General features: G+C 46.2%; 1 protein-coding gene across 1 annotated transcript; it reads left to right on the top strand.

The window, feature by feature from the left end:
- Positions 1-466: 466 nt before the first annotated feature.
- Positions 467-5,740, top strand: LOC103650269 (probable LRR receptor-like serine/threonine-protein kinase At3g47570). Its single transcript, XM_020550268.3, has 2 exons — positions 467-4,956; positions 5,078-5,740. The coding sequence occupies exons 1-2, from the start codon at positions 2,139-2,141 to the stop codon at positions 5,419-5,421; spliced, it is 3,162 nt and encodes a 1,053-aa protein (XP_020405857.1). The 5' UTR covers positions 467-2,138; the 3' UTR covers positions 5,422-5,740.
- The last annotated feature ends 14,637 nt before the right edge of the window (positions 5,741-20,377 follow it).

The following is a 20,377-nucleotide window of genomic DNA, read 5'->3' as shown; positions in this document are numbered from 1 at the left end:
GCCTTGTTATGTTCCATACTAAAAACCACCGCTTTTACTTCATCTTCAGAAAATGGCTGGGTGAGCTTCTCGTTCTCAACTTGAGTAACTTGTATTATATCATCTCTAAGATCCTCATCCAGACTAAAAGACGTGTTTTCTGGGGGGCCAAAGAGATTTTTATAATAACCAGTTATATGACTCTTTAATTCTTTCTCGTCGTATAACATACGAGCTCCATCCGTCATCTGGAAGATGCGATTCTTCCTGAATTTTCCATTGGCTATCATCTGAAAATATTTAGTATTACTATCCCCCTCCAGGAGCTCCTTGACCTTCGCTCTTTGATACCACTTTATTTCCTCCTCCCGGAGTAGCTGAGCAAGCCTGTTCTGTAAGTAGTTGCGCAGATCCAACTCCGAAGTACTCAACAGAACTACTTCAGCTCTCTTATCTAAATCATCAAGCTTAGCTATGATCTCCGGAGTTGCTTGCTTTGCTAGATGAGTCCATGAGGCTGCTTTCTTAGTTAATTATAAGGCTTCAAGTCCACACGGAATCCACACTGTCCTGTGTCCGTACGAATAGTAATTTAGTTTGACTTCGACTAGATGAGTCTGAAACCATGCACGGACGCCACGTCAACTTTGTGTAGAGTTGAATGAGAGTAGTGCATCTAGCGGTGGTAATGGATCGTGATCTAAATGTTTCTTCACAATTTGTTAAGACCTTAAATAAGTTTTAGTTCAAAAATGAATATAAATAGAGTCTGATCCTAATTTGACCTGATTTTTAAATTTTATAGTGTAAAATGTGGAGCCCATTGTCACCCCTAAGTGCATCTCACAGTGCCGACATATAATCTATGGAAGCAGAAAACACTTAGGGCTGGTTTGGTGGACAAGTAATTGAAGGAGATCTATGTAGGAGGAATCCCCTTCCTATTTAATTTTGAATAGCATGGAGATTTCTTCTTCATACATCTTCTCCAATTCTCTAGTCACCAAATCAACCATCAGAGCTGATTTGGTGACCTGGAATCCCCTTGTCACCAAATCAACCCTCAGCATCCAGAGATGAGAGATGTCTCTTAATTGAGTATATATAATAATAACAGCCACATGAGAAGCACAGTGGTTAGGAGTGGAAAATGTGCTTCCAACTGATCCATGCTTTGATTCTTTCCACTGGGTGCTTTCAACATGTTAATGATGTGTTCTGGTACATTGCTGACTAACAGCAACATCCGGGCCCATGTATTTTTTTTGTCTTTGTGCAAAATCTAAGAATAATGATCATCATTATGTAAGCATATCGTCAGTATATCCTGATGACTCACCCTTTTTACTATCAGATTGTTATTGCTTGAAATAAAGAGTTTTTTTTCTTACTCCTTTTGTAAGACTCAAAAATCATATTTGAACTGGAGACAGTGTGTACTGTGTACTGATGAGTGGTGGGAACCTTGCCCATAGTCTTCTAAATGGCTGTTGTTTTGTTCTCATATGTGTTATGTTTATAGGCCACACATGATAATTTGTTAGAGGGTGGGTGATTACCTGCCTTAGTAGGTTTGGTGAAGTCTTTCAGTGCAGCTGCAAGTTTCAATTTTTCTTTCTTTTCAATCAATAGGTGAAAGGAAACAAAGCAGGAATTGTGTATTTGTGTGCAGTTGGTTTCATTGGTTATACTCAAACGAGGACCTAGTCTTAGCTGAATACTGCATGCCTTCCTTGCAGAAGCAGCAAAAAGAACAACTCCTTTTGGTTATTCCTAACTTTAAGAGGGAAAAACTCAGCTGGCCTGCAGGCTGCAGCTAATTTGCCTGGTCCATGAGAGAACGCAAATAACAAATTCTTGCAGTTTATTATATGTAATTAGGCTGTGTCTGCTGATATCTACTTCTGCCAAGGATATGCAATTACTTCAAAAGTGGAAATCTAGGTGACCAATTGAAAAGGACCTGAGCAAGACATCGTTGTCTTTGGTTTGGTGTTCTTTCACATCTCCTGAAAGCTACACTAGGAATAAACGAACTTGGAATAAGCAACCTAGCCATAGTCGAATTCCTCAGTTTATCTTTCACACTGTGTTTATATATCACCTTAGCGGTCGCGCAAAGCCCTCAAACACACAGTTGAACAGCAAGCAAAGCAACTATGTGGGGCAGTAGCAGGAGGAGGCATGACCTCTTTAGCATTAGCAACTGCAGATACCTGCTCATAACCAGTTGTCTCATCCATGCCATTCAGACCCTTCATCTTTGCGAAGCTCAGTCCACTGATGAGCAAGCACTGCTTGCATTCAAGGCCGGCATCTCCGGCGACCCGAGCAGGGTGCTTGCTGCATGGACGCCTACCAACAGCAGCATGAAGAATAACATCTGCCGGTGGAAAGGTGTCTCATGCGGCTCCCGACGGCACCCTGGGCGTGTCACGGCGCTGGAGCTCATGTTATCCAACCTGACAGGTGTGATCAGCCACAGCCTGTCCAACCTTTCCTTCCTCCACACGCTCAACCTCTCTAGCAACCGGCTCTCTGGCAGCATCCCCTCGGAGCTTGGCATTCTGTGGCGTCTCCAAGTCATCAGCTTAGGAGAGAATTCCCTCACCGGAGAGATACCAGCATCTCTCTCCAATTGTGCTCGTCTCACACATTTGGAGCTGCAGCTGAATGGGTTGCATGGTGAGATCCCAGCGAACCTGAGCAACTGCAAGGAGCTCAGGGTTTTCAACATCAGTGTGAATACCCTATCCGGTGGTATTCCTCCATCGTTTGGGTCGCTGTTGAAACTCGAGTTCTTTGGGCTTCATCGGAGCAACCTCACCGGCGGCATTCCCCAGTCACTGGGTAACCTGTCATCACTCCTGGCATTTGACGCCAGTGAGAATTTTAATCTGGGTGGCAACATACCAGACGTGCTAGGGAGACTAACCAAGCTGGATTTTCTCAGGCTAGCTTCTGCTGGCCTTAGTGGAAAAATCCCAGTCTCATTGTTTAACCTATCATCCATTAGGGTACTTGACTTGGGAAACAATGATCTATCTGCTGTCCTGCCTGCTGACATTGGTTTCACTCTACCAAGAATTCAGTCCCTTTCTTTATACAACTGCGGGCTCAAAGGGCGCATCCCCATGTCAATAGGCAACATGACACGACTCCGTCTGATCCAGCTTCACATCAACAATCTACAGGGGATTGCTCCGCCTGAAATTGGTAGGCTGAAAGATCTTGAGGTGCTGAACTTGCAGTCTAACCAGCTTGAGGATAAGTGGGACAGGGACTGGCCTCTGATACAATCACTAGGGAATTGCAGTAGACTGTTTGCACTCAGCCTTTCCTATAACAGGTTTCAAGGCATGCTTCCCCCTTCTCTTGTCAACCTTACCATTTGGATACAACAAATCTTGATAAATGGAAACAAGATAAGTGGTTCGATACCCACAGAGATAGGTAAACTCAGCAACCTTCGTGTTCTTGCAATCGCTGATAATGCCTTGACTGGCACCATTCCAGACACCATTGGTGGTCTTCACAACATGACTGGGCTAGATGTCTCTGGCAACAACTTATCTGGTGAGATCCCATCTCTGCTTGTTGCAAACCTTACCCAGCTTTCTTTCCTGGATCTCTCACAGAACGAGTTGGAAGGAAGCATACCTGAGAGCTTTGAGAATATGAGAAATATTGCAATCCTGGACTTGTCTTACAATAAGTTCAGTGGCATGATACCAAAGCAGCTTGTCAGTCTCTCTTCTTTAACCCTGTTCCTCAACCTGTCTCACAACACCTTCTCAGGTCCAATACCTTCACAAGTAGGTCGACTGAGCAGCCTTGGGGTTTTAGACTTGTCGAACAACAGGCTCTCAGGAGAGGTACCGCGGGCACTCTTCCAGTGCCAAGCAATGGAGTACTTATTTCTGCAGGGAAACCAGCTTGTTGGTAGGATTCCCCAATCACTCAGCTCAATGAAAGGGCTTCAATACTTGGACATGTCAGAGAATAATCTGTCTGGTTCAATTCCAGATTACTTATCGACGTTGCAGTACTTGCATTATCTGAACCTATCCTACAACCAGTTTGATGGACCAGTGCCGACAAGCGGAGTGTTCAACGATTCAAGGAACTTCTTTGTTGCAGGGAACAAAGTTTGTGGTGGTGTTTCAGAGCTGCAGCTGCCAAAATGTTCTGGTGGTAATATGTTACACAAATCAAGAACTGTATTGATCGTGTCTATTGCCATAGGATCTATCTTGGCCCTAATCCTTGCCACATGCACTTTTGTGATGTATGCTCGAAAGCGACTGAATCAGAAGCTTGTGCAGAGTAATGAGACACCTCCTGTTCCAAAGTTGATGGACCAGCAATTGAAACTGTCGTATGCTGAACTGAGTAGGTCTACTGATGGCTTCTCTACAGCTAACCTCATTGGCGTTGGAAGCTTTGGCTCAGTATACAGGGGAACACTAAGCGATGAAGAGCAGGAAGTCGCAGTAAAAGTACTGAACCTCCTGCAGCACGGCGCTGAGCGGAGTTTCCTGGCTGAATGCAAGGTGCTGAAAAGTATTCGACACCGCAATCTTGTAAAGGTCATCACGGCCTGCTCGACCATCGACCACAGCGGGCGTGATTTTAAAGCCTTGGTGTACGAGTTCATGCCTAACAGAGATCTTGACAGATGGCTCCATCCGTCCACCGGGGAAGGCGGTGAGAGGTCCTCCCGCACGCTGACCATGGCTGAGAGAGTGAGCATTGCACTCGACGTCGCTGAGGCTCTTGACTACCTTCACAACCATGGCCAAGTGCCAATTATACACTGTGATCTGAAGCCGAGCAATGTCCTTCTTGACCACGACATGGTTGCCCGTGTAGGGGACTTTGGGCTGTCACGGTTTGTCCAGGGAGCTAACAGCAACTCGTTCCAACCCATAGCCAACACTACTGGAATCAAAGGCACCATTGGATACATTCCTCCAGGTACCTAGCACACCAATCTAGCTCGATAGTTTTTGTTGTCACCTGTAGAATCGGAAACCTAAATACCAGTAGCATTATTGCATTTGAATTTGATAACTTTGCCCTTCAATTTTTTTTTCAGAGTATGGAATGGGTGGCGGAGTTTCAGTGGAAGGTGATGTCTACAGCTATGGGACTCTCCTGCTCGAGATGTTCACGGCAAAGCGGCCAACAGATCCCTTGTTTCAGGGAGGCCAAAGCATCCGCAGCTATGTCGCAGCGGCTTATCCCGAGAGAGTAACAGCAGTCGCTGACCTATCTCTGTTGCAGCACGAAGAGAGAAACCTGGATGAAGAGAGCCTAGAAGAGTCCCTCGTGTCAGTTTTCCGGGTCGCGCTGCGATGCACCGAGGAGTCACCGAGAGCAAGGATGCTCACTAGAGATGCCATCAGAGAGCTTGCTGGTGTAAGGGATGCTTATGGGTAGCTACTTGGTACGTAGGGGTGACAACGGGCTCTATATTTTACACTATAAAATTGAAGGATTTACACTATAAAATTAAAGGATCGGATCGGGTTACGATCGGGTCATATTTATATTCATTTTTGAACTAAAATAATTTAAGGCTTAGCAATTTATGAAGAAACATTTGAATCACGATCCATTACCACCACCCCTACTTGAACGTTAGCAAGTTACAGTCCATAGAGTAATATGTAAATAGCACTGGAAACGATTTTATTTTTTGTAAGTGAAGTAGAATGTAGGAATTGTGTGTATTGATAGAGAAGAGTGCTGTTACATACATAGGGGAAGAGCCATAGGTAAAAGGACTCCTAAACAAGGAAAAAACATGATCATAATTGATCCTTACTATCGTGGACTCTTCCCCAAATCTCTCTCTATCCTAACCTGCTATACAAGGCTGGCCGACTGCTTAAGGAAGCCAGACATCACGCCTATATACAAGGCAATGAATATTGTTGTCTAACATCCCCCGCAGTCGATACGTCCGTTGAGCGAACGTTGAGGCTGGACCGAAAATCAGTGAAAACCGAAGACGACAGACCTTTAGTGAAGACGTCAGCATATTGTGAAGTTGTTGGTACATGTAGGACACAGACATTGCCAAGAGCAACATGTTCTCGAACGAAATGAATATCGATCTCTACATGTTTGGTGCGCTGGTGCTGAACGGGGTTGGAGGACATGTAGACAGAACTGATGTTGTCATAGTATACCAAGGTCGTCTTCGGCAGAGGAGCATGCAATTCAGTCAAGAGCTGTCGAAGCCAGGTTGCCTCAGCAACGACATTAGCAACAACACGGTATTTGACTTCAGCACTGGAGCGAGAAACCGTGTTCTGGCGCTTGGAAGACCAGGAGACCAGGTTGTCGCCGAAGAAGACAGCATAGCCATATGTGGATCTGCGGGTGTCCGGACAGCCCGCCCAATCGACATCAGAGTAAACGACCAACTCAGTTTGAGAAGTTGGTCGAAGGAACAACCCCAGATGCAAAGTGCCTCTGATGTATCGTAGGATGTGTTTGAGGGCAGCCAAGTGTGGTTCCCGTGGATCATGCATGTGGAGACAAACCTGCTGAACAACATAAGCAATGTCTGGACCGGTGAATGTAAGGTATTGAAGAGCTCCTGCAAGACTGCGGTAATCAGTGGGATCCGAAACTGGAGCGCCATCAGAGGGGAGTTTGGGGTTCACATCAACTGGTGTAGTACATGGCTTGCAATCACTCATACCAGCTCGCTCAAGAATCTCAATCATGTACTGATGCTGGGAAAGATAGATGCCTAAGGTAGAGTGCTGAACATGCATGCTGAGGAAATGGTGAAGTCTGCCAAGATCCTTCATAGGAAATTCTTGCTGGAGGGCACTGATGATTCGTCGTAGTGTTGGCAGGGAGGAGGCAGTGAGCACAATATCATCCACATACAGAAGAAGATAGGCCATGACTGCACCCTTGTGATAGACAAACATGGACGTGTCTATTTTGGCCTCAATGAAACCGAGTTGTAGAATATGAGAAGTGAATTTGTTGTACCATGCACGGGGGGCTTGCTTGAGTCCATAAAGAGAGCGGTTGAGACGGCATACATAATCTGGATGAGTGGAGTCTTTGAAACCAGTGGGTTGAGCACAGATGACAGTTTCAGACAACGTGCCGTGAAGAAAGGCATTATTGACATCCAACTGATGAATATGCCAACCTCATGAAAGAGCCAATGAGAGGACTGTCCGAACTGTAGCAGGTTTGACCACAGGACTAAAAGTCTCAGAGAAGTCGATGCCAGGGCGTTGAGTGAACCCGCGAAGGACCCAGTGTGCCTTATACCGCTCAAGAGAACCATCGACGTTGAACTTATGCTTGAATATCCACTTGCCTGTCACAACATTGGAGTGAGGTGGCCGAGGAACGAGATCCCAGGTGTTGTTTCCAACCAGAGCTGCATACTAATGTTCCATAGCAGCACGCCAGTGGGGATCGGCCAGGGCAGCGTGATAGCTGCGAGGAATTGGAGACAATGCTGAAGCTTCAAACAGAGCTGGGAACCGAAGGCCACGCATGCCCCGAGTGGTCATACGGTGGTGGTTGACCACAGGGGGGACAATAATAGCACCGTCAGGGACAGTTGGAGTAGTTCCTGGATCATCAGGAGGCCCAGCAGCATCAGACGCCTAGGCTGCAGGTGAAGGAGACGCTGTAGTAGGAGGTCGACGACGAGAGTACACCTGGCCACCGAAACAGTCGACGATGATTGCCCTGGGGGCAACTGGGGTAGCTGCTGGTGGCGCCGGCGGCACGACATGAGTTCCTGTAGCATCAGGGAGCGCCAGGGCTGCTGGTCTAGCAGCATGAGGTGCCAGAGCTATTGGTCCAGCAGCAGGAGACGCCAAAGCTGCTGATGAAGGTGAGGAAGCCTACTGAAGTTCATGTGGCTGTCCAAGGGACTGTGGTGAGTAGTCTAGGACATCCACAGGTGGTTCGCCAGGTGAACGGTCCTTTGTTGCAGCAGTACCTATAGAAGAAAAACCGGTGACAGTTCAAAGGGAACTGAGACCGTGTTAGGTGAGATGTCTAGGAAATCAAGTGCAGCATGCGTGGGAGAGGAAGAAGCCTTGGAGAAGGGAAAATAGGCTTCATCAAAGACCACGTGGCGTGAGATGATTATGTGATTGGATTGACGATCGAGACAAAGGTTCCCTTGTGGTGAGGGGAATACCCGAGAAAAACGCAGAGGGTGGAGCGGGGTGAAAGTTTGTGGGGGGCAGTGGCTGACAAGTTGGGATAACAAGTGCAACCAAAAACACAGAGATGCTCATATGAAGGATGTTTACCAAATAGATAGAAGTGAGGCGTGGAATGGTTGAGGGTTTCGGTGGGTAGGATGTTTATGAGATACCTGGCAGTGCCTAGAGCTACGGCCCAAAAGGCATGGGGAACATGTCACACCCGGATTTCGGGGCACCAAAGCCCGGGCGCGAACATAATCACCAGGTGTGCTGGGACCAAGTCTCACACATATGATGAATCATGGCACAAGATCGAATGTCACATCTTTACTATATAATAGGAGTTCTATACAAAATAAATAATTACATTATAAGGAGACAACGGTCCAGCAACCCAAAGTTGACTGGGAGACGACGGCCTAGACCTCTCACGAACTCGCCACATCATCCTCCATGCGCTTCATCCTGCGGTACCTGCTCTTGACCTGTGGGGGGGTGTGAGACAGCAAGAGTGAGCTCACATACGTTCATCGCTCAACAAGTTGTGAGGAATAATGTGAATGAACTCGCCAAAGGTGGGAGTTCATGTGAAGTGTAAGGCTTACCAAAGAGGATGGTTAGAGCTGAGCATTGCTTTTAAAGTTGGTCAAAATTTTATTAGCAATTACTAAGTATAAGTAAATATCAACCCAATTAAATAGTAGAACAAAAGTAACAACATTACCTGCGATGCAATGCATATGACAAATTGAATTTAGTTCCATAAATTAATCATGTGAGGGTCCGAGCTGCTCATGACCGTGAGCACGACTAGTATACCAGTTTTACACTCTGTAGAGGTTGCGCATCTTTACCCACAAGTCATGTTACCCATCTGCCAAGGGATCGCGACTTCCCATACACCTCTACCGAGGAGGCGAGGCAGGGTAACACTACGAGACCTTTACAAAGTTCCACTAGCTTCAGAAAACCCGCTACAGTTTATAGGAAGCTCCAATGCAGGGATCCCTCGCATGACCGCCATCGCAGCAAAATCATCCCAAGGACCTCCCTACACTGACCACTGACCTACTGCCTTTGCCCCTTTCGGGTAAGGTAGTCTTCCACTAGCTTTCCTAATTAATCAGCCAAGGGCGTCCATAAACCCTTGTGGTAGCACTGTTTCCCCGGGTGGTCGCTCCATGTTCCAATTAACATAATGATCTTATCATGAACAGTGATAATAAGCAGATAATAAAAGTATAATCGTGAACAATGTATCTTCATACCCAAAACCACATAAAGAACTAGCAAGTACTACCCAAAAAGTTCAGTGGTAAACAAGGTATAAAGATAATCAAACTAGGGTAACCTATTGGGTCCCATCAAAATTAACCTATGCAGATCATTATGATTAATTAGAACATGAGTGGGTAAAAAGAAGTGATCAAGGGCACAACTTGCCTGGGACTTGAGATTCCAGTTACCAGCTTGCTCTTAAGGTGACACGTGTCCTCACTACTAAACGTAGCAATACAGACAAACATGTATATGCAAAATTAACATCACACCAAACATAAGAATAAACTATGTAATAATATTCTACGCTGCGTAACGAGATCGTGAGAACAAGAACCACTAAATTCGGAGCTACGACTACCGAGTTATTAATTTCTGAAGTTATTAAGCACCCAGAACAGATTAATTCAAATGAACAATTTTACTTCAAGTTTCATGGCTAAACAGTGTTACTAGTTCATAGACAATATTAAAATAAAATTATTGCAACTGGAATGATTCAATTTGGAGTTAAAATGAATTAAATATGAATTATACAAGTTTTTAGAATTATTTTTGTATTAAAAATCAATTTCTATAATTTTTCCTATTTTTATTTCCTTCTGGACTGCGCATGAAATTCAGTATAGTACAGGGGCCAACTTATAAACATTCCCTAGACTCAGATTAACCCACAGATGGACGGCGGGTTCATATTTCAGAAAACCAGAGGGCTCGTTTATAATTTGTCATGGCCGAAGGGGTATCCTCAGGTCTCATCCTTCAGATCACAGTTGAACGACACAGATTAGATTAGCGTATTATGTGAACCGATATTCAATCTGGGCCACAGGATTCACGATCTACGACCCGTATTTTAAACCTGCGCGATCAATCACGGGCGTCCGATGGAGATCCAACGGACCCAACAACAACCCGACCGCATCAGCCAGAGGGTCGATCGCGGCCACCCGCTTGGAATCCAACGGCGCATGCAGCTTCTTCTTCCCTAGGCGAGCGCCACGGCGAGCCGCGGTCCCCGCACGACGGCAGTGCCGCCGGAGCTACACTCGTTCCCCACCCAGTGTGCCCCCTATCCTACCGACGACTGGATCGCATAGAGGGGAAAATGGTGATCATGGTGAGAGCTTCCATACCGGTGCTCATGCGGCGTAGACCCCCGCCCATGGTGACCGGCGGCTCCGCGGCGGTGCCACCAGGTTCAGCGACGAATTCCCGACGAGTCCCGCCATTCCCCACCCCGAAAGGTCACGCAAACACGAGGTGGGTGTCGGTGAAGCTCCCTGTCCAGATCTTGGCCTCCAATCGCAGACGCCGGAGAGGTCCCATGGTGGCGGCTGCCCTGCGCGCTCTCAGCTCTGTAACGCTACGCTCCGTTGAGGTAGTTGCTTACCCACCCGCTCCTCGCGATGACTAGGAACATGGCCATGCATATATACCCGGAGTCAGGGGGGTTTGGCCCCAGGCTAGCAACGGCTGACGAGAGATTCGCGGCAACTGATCCCGACCTGTTCATACGGCGAGAAATTCGGCCAAGGCCGCAGCAACGGACCCCGAAGAGCGCGCCACGGTTGAGCTTGCCCGAATCGAGTGGCGAAGGAAGGAGAGGTCCGGCGACCCGGGCCCGCACGTCAGTGGTTGGCAGGGTCGTGCGATCGATGCGGGGGATCTCCACCGATCCAACCTGATAACGGCGGCTGGTTCAGAGAAAACGAAGAGGACAGAGCTGACACAGGAGGCCCACATGGCAGCGGCTTCTCGAGAAATGAAAAAGGATAAAGGGAGAGGAGTGGTGGGCTGCGGTGGAGTGAGGTTTTGGGCCTGGCCGTGGAATTCGGCCCAAGCGCAGTTAGGGCTCCTCTATTTTTCTTATTTTTCTTATTTTCAGATTTCTATTCAATTTACAAATCCAAACTAAATCAAATTCAGTTTTAAGAATCCAATATAAACTACATTTTCATCACAAAGTTTTCAGCCTGAATGTAAAAATATATTATATATATATATATATTTATATTTGTTTTATTTTAGTTCTTTTATACATGATTCCCAATCATATAATAGAGAATAGTCCATCCCATATTAATTCTAGGAAAATATAATTTATATTTGTAGATTATATAGATTAAGAAATAGTTTAATCATAATTCTTATATATAACCTAATCCAAGGGCAATTTAGTTTATCTAAGTATCTTTAATTATTATTATTAAATTTTTTTATAAACATAATCCTTTTGGGAGTCGTAACTTCCAAAATTATGAATATCTTAAGGAAAGGTGTTTTCATTTAAAACCTTTGGAGAATTTTCCTCATTTTCACAAGATTGAACTTTAGGGTGTTACAGAACACTAGCGTGGAAAAGAAGGGAACGAATGACATTGTTTATGGATCGTATAATGCATTCGGCCTTGCCATTCTGGGCGGAGGTGTAGGGGCATGACATACGAAGGTGAATTCCGTGCGAGGAGAAAAATGTGCGGGCATGTAGGTTGTCGAACTCATGACCGTTGTCGCACTGAATACCCTGAATGGTGATTCTGAACTGGGTGCGGACATAGGCAAAGAAAGTAGTGAGGGTGGACAAGGTGTCGGATTTGAGGCACAAAGGGAATGTCCACAGAAATGGGAGTAATCATCTAAAATGGCAAGATAGTATTTATGACCATAGACACTAGTCAAAGGGGGGTCTACAAATCACAACGTATTAACTGAAAATTTTTAGTAGCCTTGCAGGTAGATGTATGAAAAGGAAGACGAACATGATGTCCTAATTGACAAGCATGACATAAAGGAGCGGTGACACTCTTATTACAGGAAATGACTGACGACTGGGCTAGATGTGATAAGACAGCGTGACCAGGGTGCCAAAGACGTTGGTGCCACAGGGACGTAGTAGGTGTTGTTGATGCATGAAGGGTGGTAGCCGGGAGCCGAAGGGGGTATAGGGGCCCAGAGCTATCACATTCGAGGATCTCGCGCCGAGTAGGAAGAACCTTCACAGAGCAACCAAGCGGGTCAAATTCAACAGAACAATTGTTATCGGTGGTGAACAGAAATCAAATCCTTAATGAGGAACGGTGAGACAAGGACATTATTAAGGGATAGATTATGTGGAAGGTGAGTGGTGCCAGTGGAAGTGACAACAATGAGATGACCATTACCGACAACAATATGTGAAGGAATATGACGAGAAGGATGGGTTTGAGAGATGATACCGGTGTCAGAGGTCATGTGGCTAGTGGCACCTGTGTTGAAGTGCCACTCATGCTGAACAGGTTGTTGAAGAGCAACAGTCTGGAAGTTGGCAGCCAGGGTCTGCTGATCCCAAACCGAAGTGGGAGCGAGTGGGCCAACGTAGCCAGGAGGTGGCCCATAGGAGGCCGGGGGAACACCCCACTGTCCGGTCCACTGACCAGGGGGTCCAGCCAGCAGAGCCTATGGAGACGAGGGCACACCTTGGGGTGGGCGAGGCGTGGTAGGTGGTCGCTGACCCGGCCACATGTAGATAGCCCCTGACCAGGGGTTGTAGTAGTTGTATTGGGACCCCTGGCCAGCAGAAGGTCCAGCGTCGACACGGTTGGTGGTGGAGTGCCTACCACCGCCGCGTTTGCCCCTCTTGCCGTGCTGGTTGGAGTTGTAGCGGCCACCGGAGCCTCCCCCAGAGGGCTGCGACGGGGCCGACAGCTGTGTGGCTGACTGCTGGGAATGACGAGCAGCGTCGGTGGAGGGCGCAGGAGGAGTGGTGCTCCCCATGCTGCCAGGCGCAGTGAGCGTAGCAAGGGCAGCAGCAGGTGGAGCCTTCGCCGTGGTGAGCTCCTCAAGAGCAAGGTCATCGCGGACCTGCAGAAAATTAGGCAGGGGGTATGTGCAATGAAGATGCAGACCCAACGCAAGGAAGCACTCGTTAATACCCCGGATGATGTTGAGGACAAGAGTTCTGTCGAAGATGGGCTCGCCAAGGTCGCGAAGATCCTCGGCATGCTTTTTGTAGAGACGGTAGTATTCGGCAACAGGAAGGTCACCCTAGGAGAAGGAGAGGAACTCTTGGTCGGCGTAGAGAGCACGAGTGGTGCGGTTCTGAAAGGGAATTAGGCTTACACCCATTTTCCTAATTGATTTTGGTGGTTGAATTGCCCAACACAAATAATTGGACTAACTAGTTTGCTCTAGTGTATAAGTTATACAGGTGTCAAAGGTTCACACTTAGCCAATAAAAAGACCAAGTATTGGGTTCAACAAAAGAGCAAAGGGATAACCGAAGGCACCTCTGGTCTGGCGCACCGGACTGTCCGGTGTGCCACCGGACAGTGTCCGGTGCACCAGAGGACTCCAAGTCAAACTCGTCACCTTCGGGAAAATCCAGAGGTGCTCTGCTATAATTCACCGGACTGTCCGGTGTACACCGGACAGTGTCCGGTGCTCCAAGGAACGGCGCCTCCGAAACTCGCCAGCTTCGGGAAACCGCAACGGCTGCTCCGCTATAATTCACCGGACATGTCCGGTGTACACCGGACTGTCCGGTGTAACTGCGGGGCAATGGCTACTTCGCGCCAACGGTCACCTGCAACAGCAATTAATGCGCGCCAGAGCGCGCAGAAGTCAGGCACGCACATTGTGGCGCACCGGACACTCTACAGTACATGTCCGGTGTGCCACCGGACATCCAGGCGGGCCCAGAAGATAGAGCTCCAACGGTCGGAACCCAACGGCTTTGGTGACATGGCAGGTGCACCGGACATGTCCGGTGTGCACCGGACTGTCCGGTGCACCATACGACAGTCAGCCCCACCAAACGGCTAGTTTGGTGGTTGGGGCTATAAATACCCCCAACCACCCCACATTCAAGTCATCCAAGTTTTCCCACTTCAACTACTTACAAGAGCTCTAGCATTCAATTCTAGACACACCCAAGAGATCAAATCCTCTCCAAACTCCACACAACGCCCTAGTGATTAGTGAAAGAGATTTGCTTGTGTTCTTTCGAGCTCTTGCGCTTGGATTGCTTTCTTCTTTCTTTGATTCTTCATTGCGATCAAACTCACTTGTAATTGAGGCAAGAGACACCAATATTGTGGTGGTCCTTGTAGGAACTTTGTGTTCTAAGTGATTGAGAAGAGAAAGCTCACTCGGTCCGAGGGACCGTTTGAGAGAGGGAAAGGGTTGAAAGAGACCCGGTCTTTGTGACCACCTCAACGGGGAGTAGGTTTGCGAGAACCGAACCTCGGTAAAACAAATCCGCGTGTTACACTCTTTATTCGCTTGCGATTTGTTTTGCACCCTCTCTCGCGGACTCAATTATATTTCTAACGCTAACCCGGCTTGTAGTTGTGATTATTTTTGAGAATTTCAGTTTTGCCCTATTCACCCCCCCTCTAGGCGACTTTCAATTGGTATCAGAGCCCGGTGCTTCATTAGAGCCTAACCGCTCGAAGTGATGTCGGGAGAACTTGCCAAGAGGGAGATGGAGACCGGCGACAAGCCCGCTACAAGCCACGAGAAGGCTTCATCGGAAGAGTACCGCAACAAGGAGAGGAGGAAGGAAAAGAAGAAGGAGAAGAAGACTTCCTCCCACAAGTCGCATCGGAGTGGCGACAAGATAAAGAAGATGAGGAAGGTGGTCTACTACGAGACCGACACCTCATCGCCTTCTACCTCCGGCTCCGACGCGCCCTCCATAACTTCTAAGCGCCATGAGCGCAAGAAGTTTAGTAAGATCCCCTTACATTATTCTCGTACCTCTAGACATACTCCATTACTTTCCGTTCCATTAGGCAAATCGCCAACCTTTGACGATGAAGATTATGCTAGGTGGAGTGATTTAATGAAATTTCATCTAACCTCACTCCACAAAAGTATATGGAATGTTGTTGAGTTTGGAGCACATGTACCATCCGTAGGGGATGAGGATTATGATGAGGACGAGGTGGCCCAAATCGAGCACTTCAACTCCCAAGCCACAACAATACTCCTCGCCTCTCTAAGTAGGGAGGAGTACAACAAGGTGCAAGGACTAAAAAGCGCCAAGGAAGTTTGGGACGTGCTCAAGACGGCTCACGAGGGTGATGAACTCACCAAGATCACCAAGCGGGAAACGATCGAGGGGGAGCTCGGTCGCTTCCGTCTTCGCCAAGGGGAGGAGCCACAAGACATGTACAACCGGCTCAAAACCTTGGTGAACCAAGTGCGCAACCTCGGGAGCAAAAAGTGGGATGACCACGAGATGGTTAAGGTTATTCTAAGATCTCTTATTTTCCTTAACCCTACTCAAGTTCAATTAATTCGTGGCAACCCAAGATATACACTAATGACTCCCGAGGAAGTAATCGGGAATTTTGTGAGCTTTGAATTTATGATTAAAGGCTCACGGAAGATCAACGAGCTTGACGGTCCTTCTACGTCCGAAGCTCAACCGATCGCATTCAAAACGACGGAAGAGAAGAAGGAGGAGTCTACACCAAGTAGAACACCTATCGACGCCTCCAAGCTCGACAACGAGGAGATGACGCTTGTCATCAAAAGCTTTCGCCAAATCCTCAAGCAAAGGAGGGGGAAGGATTACAAGCCCCGCTCCAAGAAGGTTTGCTACAAGTGTGGTAAGCCCGGTCACTTTATAGCTAAATGTCCTATTTCTAGTGACAGGGGTGACGACAAGAAGGGGAGAAGAAAGGAGAAGAAGAGATATTACAAGAAGAGGGGCGGCGATGCCCATGTTTGTCGGGAGTGGGACTTCGACGAAAGCTCTAGCGACTCCTCCGACGACGAGGACGCCGCCAACATTGCCGTCACCAAGGGCCTTCTCTTTCCCAACGTCGGCCACAAGTGCCTCATGGCAAAGGACGGCAAAAAGAAAAAGGTTAAATCTAAATCCTCCACTAGATATGAGTCTTCTAGTGATGAAAATGCTAGTGATGAGGAAGATAACTTACGCACTCTTTTTGCCAACCTAAACATGCAACAAAAGGAGAAATTAAATAAATTAATTAGTGCCATCCATGAGAAGGATGACCTCTTGGACACCCAAGAGGACTTCCTAATCAAGGAAAACAAAAAACATGTTAAAGTTAAAAATGCTTATGCTCTAGAAGTTGAGAAATGTGAAAAATTATCTAGTGAGCTAAGCACTTGCCATGAGACAATAGACAACCTTAGAAATGAAAATGCTAATTTGTTAGCTAAGGTTGATTCAAATGTTTGTAATGTTTCAATTCCCAATCTTAGGAATGATAATGATGATTTGATTGCTAAGATTGAAGAATTGAACCTATCTCTTGTTAGCCTTAGGAATGAAAATGAAAAATTAATTGCTAAGGCTAAAGATTTTGATGTTTGCAATGCTACTATTTCCGACCTTAGAACTAAGAATGATATATTGCATGCTAAGGTTATAGAATTAAAATCTTGCAAACCATCTACATCTACCGTTGAGCATACCACTATTTGTACTAGATGTAGAGATGTTAACATTGATGCTATACATGATCACATGGCTTTAATTAAACAACAAAATGATCATATAGCTAAACTGGATGCTAAAATTGCCGAGCATAACTTAGAAAATGAAAAATTTAAATTTGCTAGAAGTATGCTCTATAGTGGGAGACGCCCTGGCATCAAGGATGGTATTGGCTTCCAACAGGGAGGCAATGTCAAACTTAGTGCCCCTCCTAAGAAATTGTCCAACTTTGTTAAGGGCAAGGCTCCCATGCCTCAGGATAACGAGGGTTACATTTTGTACCCTGCCGGTTATCCCGAGGACAAAATTAGGAGAATTCATTCTAAGAAGTCTCACTCTGGTCCTACCCATGCTTTTATGTATAAGGGTGAGACATCTAGCTCTAGGCAACCAACCCGTGCTAAGTTGCCTAGGAAGAAAACTCCTAGTGCATCAAATGAACATAGCTTTTCATTTAAAACCTTTGATGCATCATATGTTTTGACTAACAAATCCGACAAGGTAGTTGCCAAATATGTTGGGGGCAAGCACAAGGGGTCAAAGACTTGTGTTTGGGTACCCAAAGTTCTTGTATCTAATGCCAAAGGACCCAAAACCATTTGGGTACCTAAAGTCAAGAACTAAACATGTTTTGTAGGTTTATGCATCCGGGGGCTCAAGTTGGATTATCGACAGCGGATGCACGAACCACATGACAGGGGAGAAAAAGATGTTCTTCTCCTACGAGAAAAACCAGGATCCCCAATGAGCTATCACATTCGGGGATGGAAACCAAGGTTTGGTCAAAGAATTGGGTAAAATTGCTATATCTCCTGACCATTCTATTTCCAATGTTTTTCTTGTAGATTCATTAGATTACAATTTGCTTTTTGTATTTCAATTATGCAAAATGGGCTACAATTGTCTCTTTACTGATGTAGGTGTCACTGTCTTTAGAAGAAGTGATGATTCAATAGCATTTAAGGGAGTGTTAGAGGGTCAGCTATACTTGGTAGATTTTGATAGAGCTGAACTCGACACTTGCTTAATTGCTAAGACTAACATGGGTTGGCTCTAGCACCGCCGACTAGCCCATGTTGGGATGAAGAATCTTCACAAACTTCTAAAGGGAGAACACATTTTAGGACTAACAAATGTTCATTTTGAGAAAGACAGGATTTGTAGCGATGCCAAGCAGGAAAGCAAGTTGGTGCCCATCATCCACACAAGAACATAATGACGACCGACAGGCCACTAGAGCTCCTACATATGGATCTATTCGGCCCGATTGCTTACATAAGCATCGGCGGGAGTAAGTACTGTCTAGTTATTGTGGATGATTATTCTCGCTTCACTTGGGTATTCTTTTTGCAGGAAAAATCACATACCCAAGAAACCTTAAAGGGATTCTTGAGACGGGCTCAAAATGAGTTTGACTTGAGGATCAAGAAAATTAGAAGCGACAACAGGACGGAGTTCAAGAACTCTCAAATTGAAGGCTTCCTTGAGGAGGAGGGCATCAAGCATGAGTTCTCTTCTCCCTACACCCCACAACAAAATGGTGTAGTGGAGAGGAAGAATCGAACTCTATTGGACATGGCAAGAACCATGCTTGATGAGTACAAGACTTCAGATCGGTTTTGGGCCGAGGCGGTCAACACCGCTTGCTACGCCATCAACCGGTTATATCTTCACCGAATCCTCAAGAAGACATCGTATGAACTCCTAACCGGTAAAAAGCCCAATATTTCATATTTTAGAGTCTTTGGTAGCAAATGCTTTATTCTTGTTAAAAGAGGTAGAAAATCTAAATTTGCTCCTAAGACTGTAGAAGGCTTTTTACTAGGATATGATTCAAACGCAAGGGCATATAGAGTCTTTAACAAGTCCTCCGGACAAGTAGAGCAAGTTGATCTTGATGAGATAGGTATTGAAGAGGCTCCGTGCATCGCGCTAAGGAACATGTCCATTGGGGATGTGTGTGCTAAGGAATCCGAAGAGCCTCCAAATGCACAAGATCAACCATCCTCCTCCACGCAAGCATCCCCACCAACTCAAAATGAGGATGAGGCTCAAGTTTATGAAGGAGAAGATCAATCAAATAAGCCACCTCAAGATGACGGCAATGATCAAGGGGGAGATGCAAATGATCAAGACAAGGAGGATGAAGAACAAAGGCCGCCACACCCAAGAGTCCAACAAGCAATCCAACGAGATCACCCCGTCGACACCATCCTCGGCGACATTCATAAGGGGGTAACCACTAAATCTCGTGTTGCACATTTTTGTGAGCATTACTCTTTTGTTTCCTCTATTGAGCCACACAGGGTAGAGAAAGCACTACAAGATTCGGATTGGGTGGTGGCGATGCAAGAGGAGCTCAACAACTTCACTAGGAATAAGGTATGACATTTAGTTCCACATCCTAATCAAAATGTTGTAGGAACCAAATGGGTGTTCCGCAACAAGCAAGATGAGCATGGTGTGGTGACATGGAACAAAGCTCGACTTGTGGCCAAAGGATACTCTCAAGTCGAAGGTTTGGATTTCGGTGAAACCTATGCACCCGTAGCTAGGCTTGAGTCAATTCGCATATTATTGGCCTATGCTACTTACCATGGCTTCAAGCTTTACCAAATGGACGTGAAGAGTGCCTTCCTCAATGGACCAATCAAGGAAGAGGTCTATGTTGAGCAACCTCCCGGCTTTGAAGATAGTGAGTACCCTAACCATGTCTATAAACTCTCTAAGGCGCTTTATGGGCTCAAGCAAGCCCCAAGAGCATGGTATGAATGCCTTAGGGATTTCCTTATCACTAATGGATTCAAAGTCGGAAAGGCCGATCCTACTCTATTCACTAAAACTCTTGAAAATGATTTGTTTGTATGCCAAATTTATGTTGATGATATTATATTTGGGTCTACTAACGAGTCTACATGTGAAGAATTTAGTAGGATCATGACACAAAAGTTCAAGATGTCTATGATGGGGGAGTTGAAGTACTTCTTAGGATTTCAAGTAAAGCAACTCCAAGAGGGCACCTTCCTAAGCCAAACAAAGTATACTCAAGATATTCTAAGCAAGTTTGGGATGAAGGATGCCAAACCCATCAAGACACCCATGGGAACCAATGGGCATCTCGACCTCGACGAGGGAGGTAAATCCGTCGATCAAAAGGTATACCAGTCGATGATAGGTTCTTTGCTATATTTATGTGCATCTCGACCGGATATTATGATTTCCGTATGCATGTGTGCAAGATTCCAAGCCGACCCTAAGGAAGCTCACCTTACGGCCGTAAAACGAATCTTGAGATATTTAGTTTATACTCCTAAGTTTGGGCTTTGGTATCCTCGGGGATCCACTTTTGATTTGATTGGTTACTCGGATGCCGATTGGGCAGGGTGTAAAATCAATAGAAAGAGCACATCGGGTGTCACACCCGGGTTTTAGGGGTCCAAAGCCCGGGCGCGAACAT

This window comes from Zea mays, chromosome 3 (assembly GCF_902167145.1).
Source record: "Zea mays cultivar B73 chromosome 3, Zm-B73-REFERENCE-NAM-5.0, whole genome shotgun sequence".
In the NCBI taxonomy this organism is placed as follows: domain Eukaryota; kingdom Viridiplantae; phylum Streptophyta; class Magnoliopsida; order Poales; family Poaceae; genus Zea; species Zea mays.
This window is presented reverse-complemented; position numbering and strand designations above follow the sequence as displayed.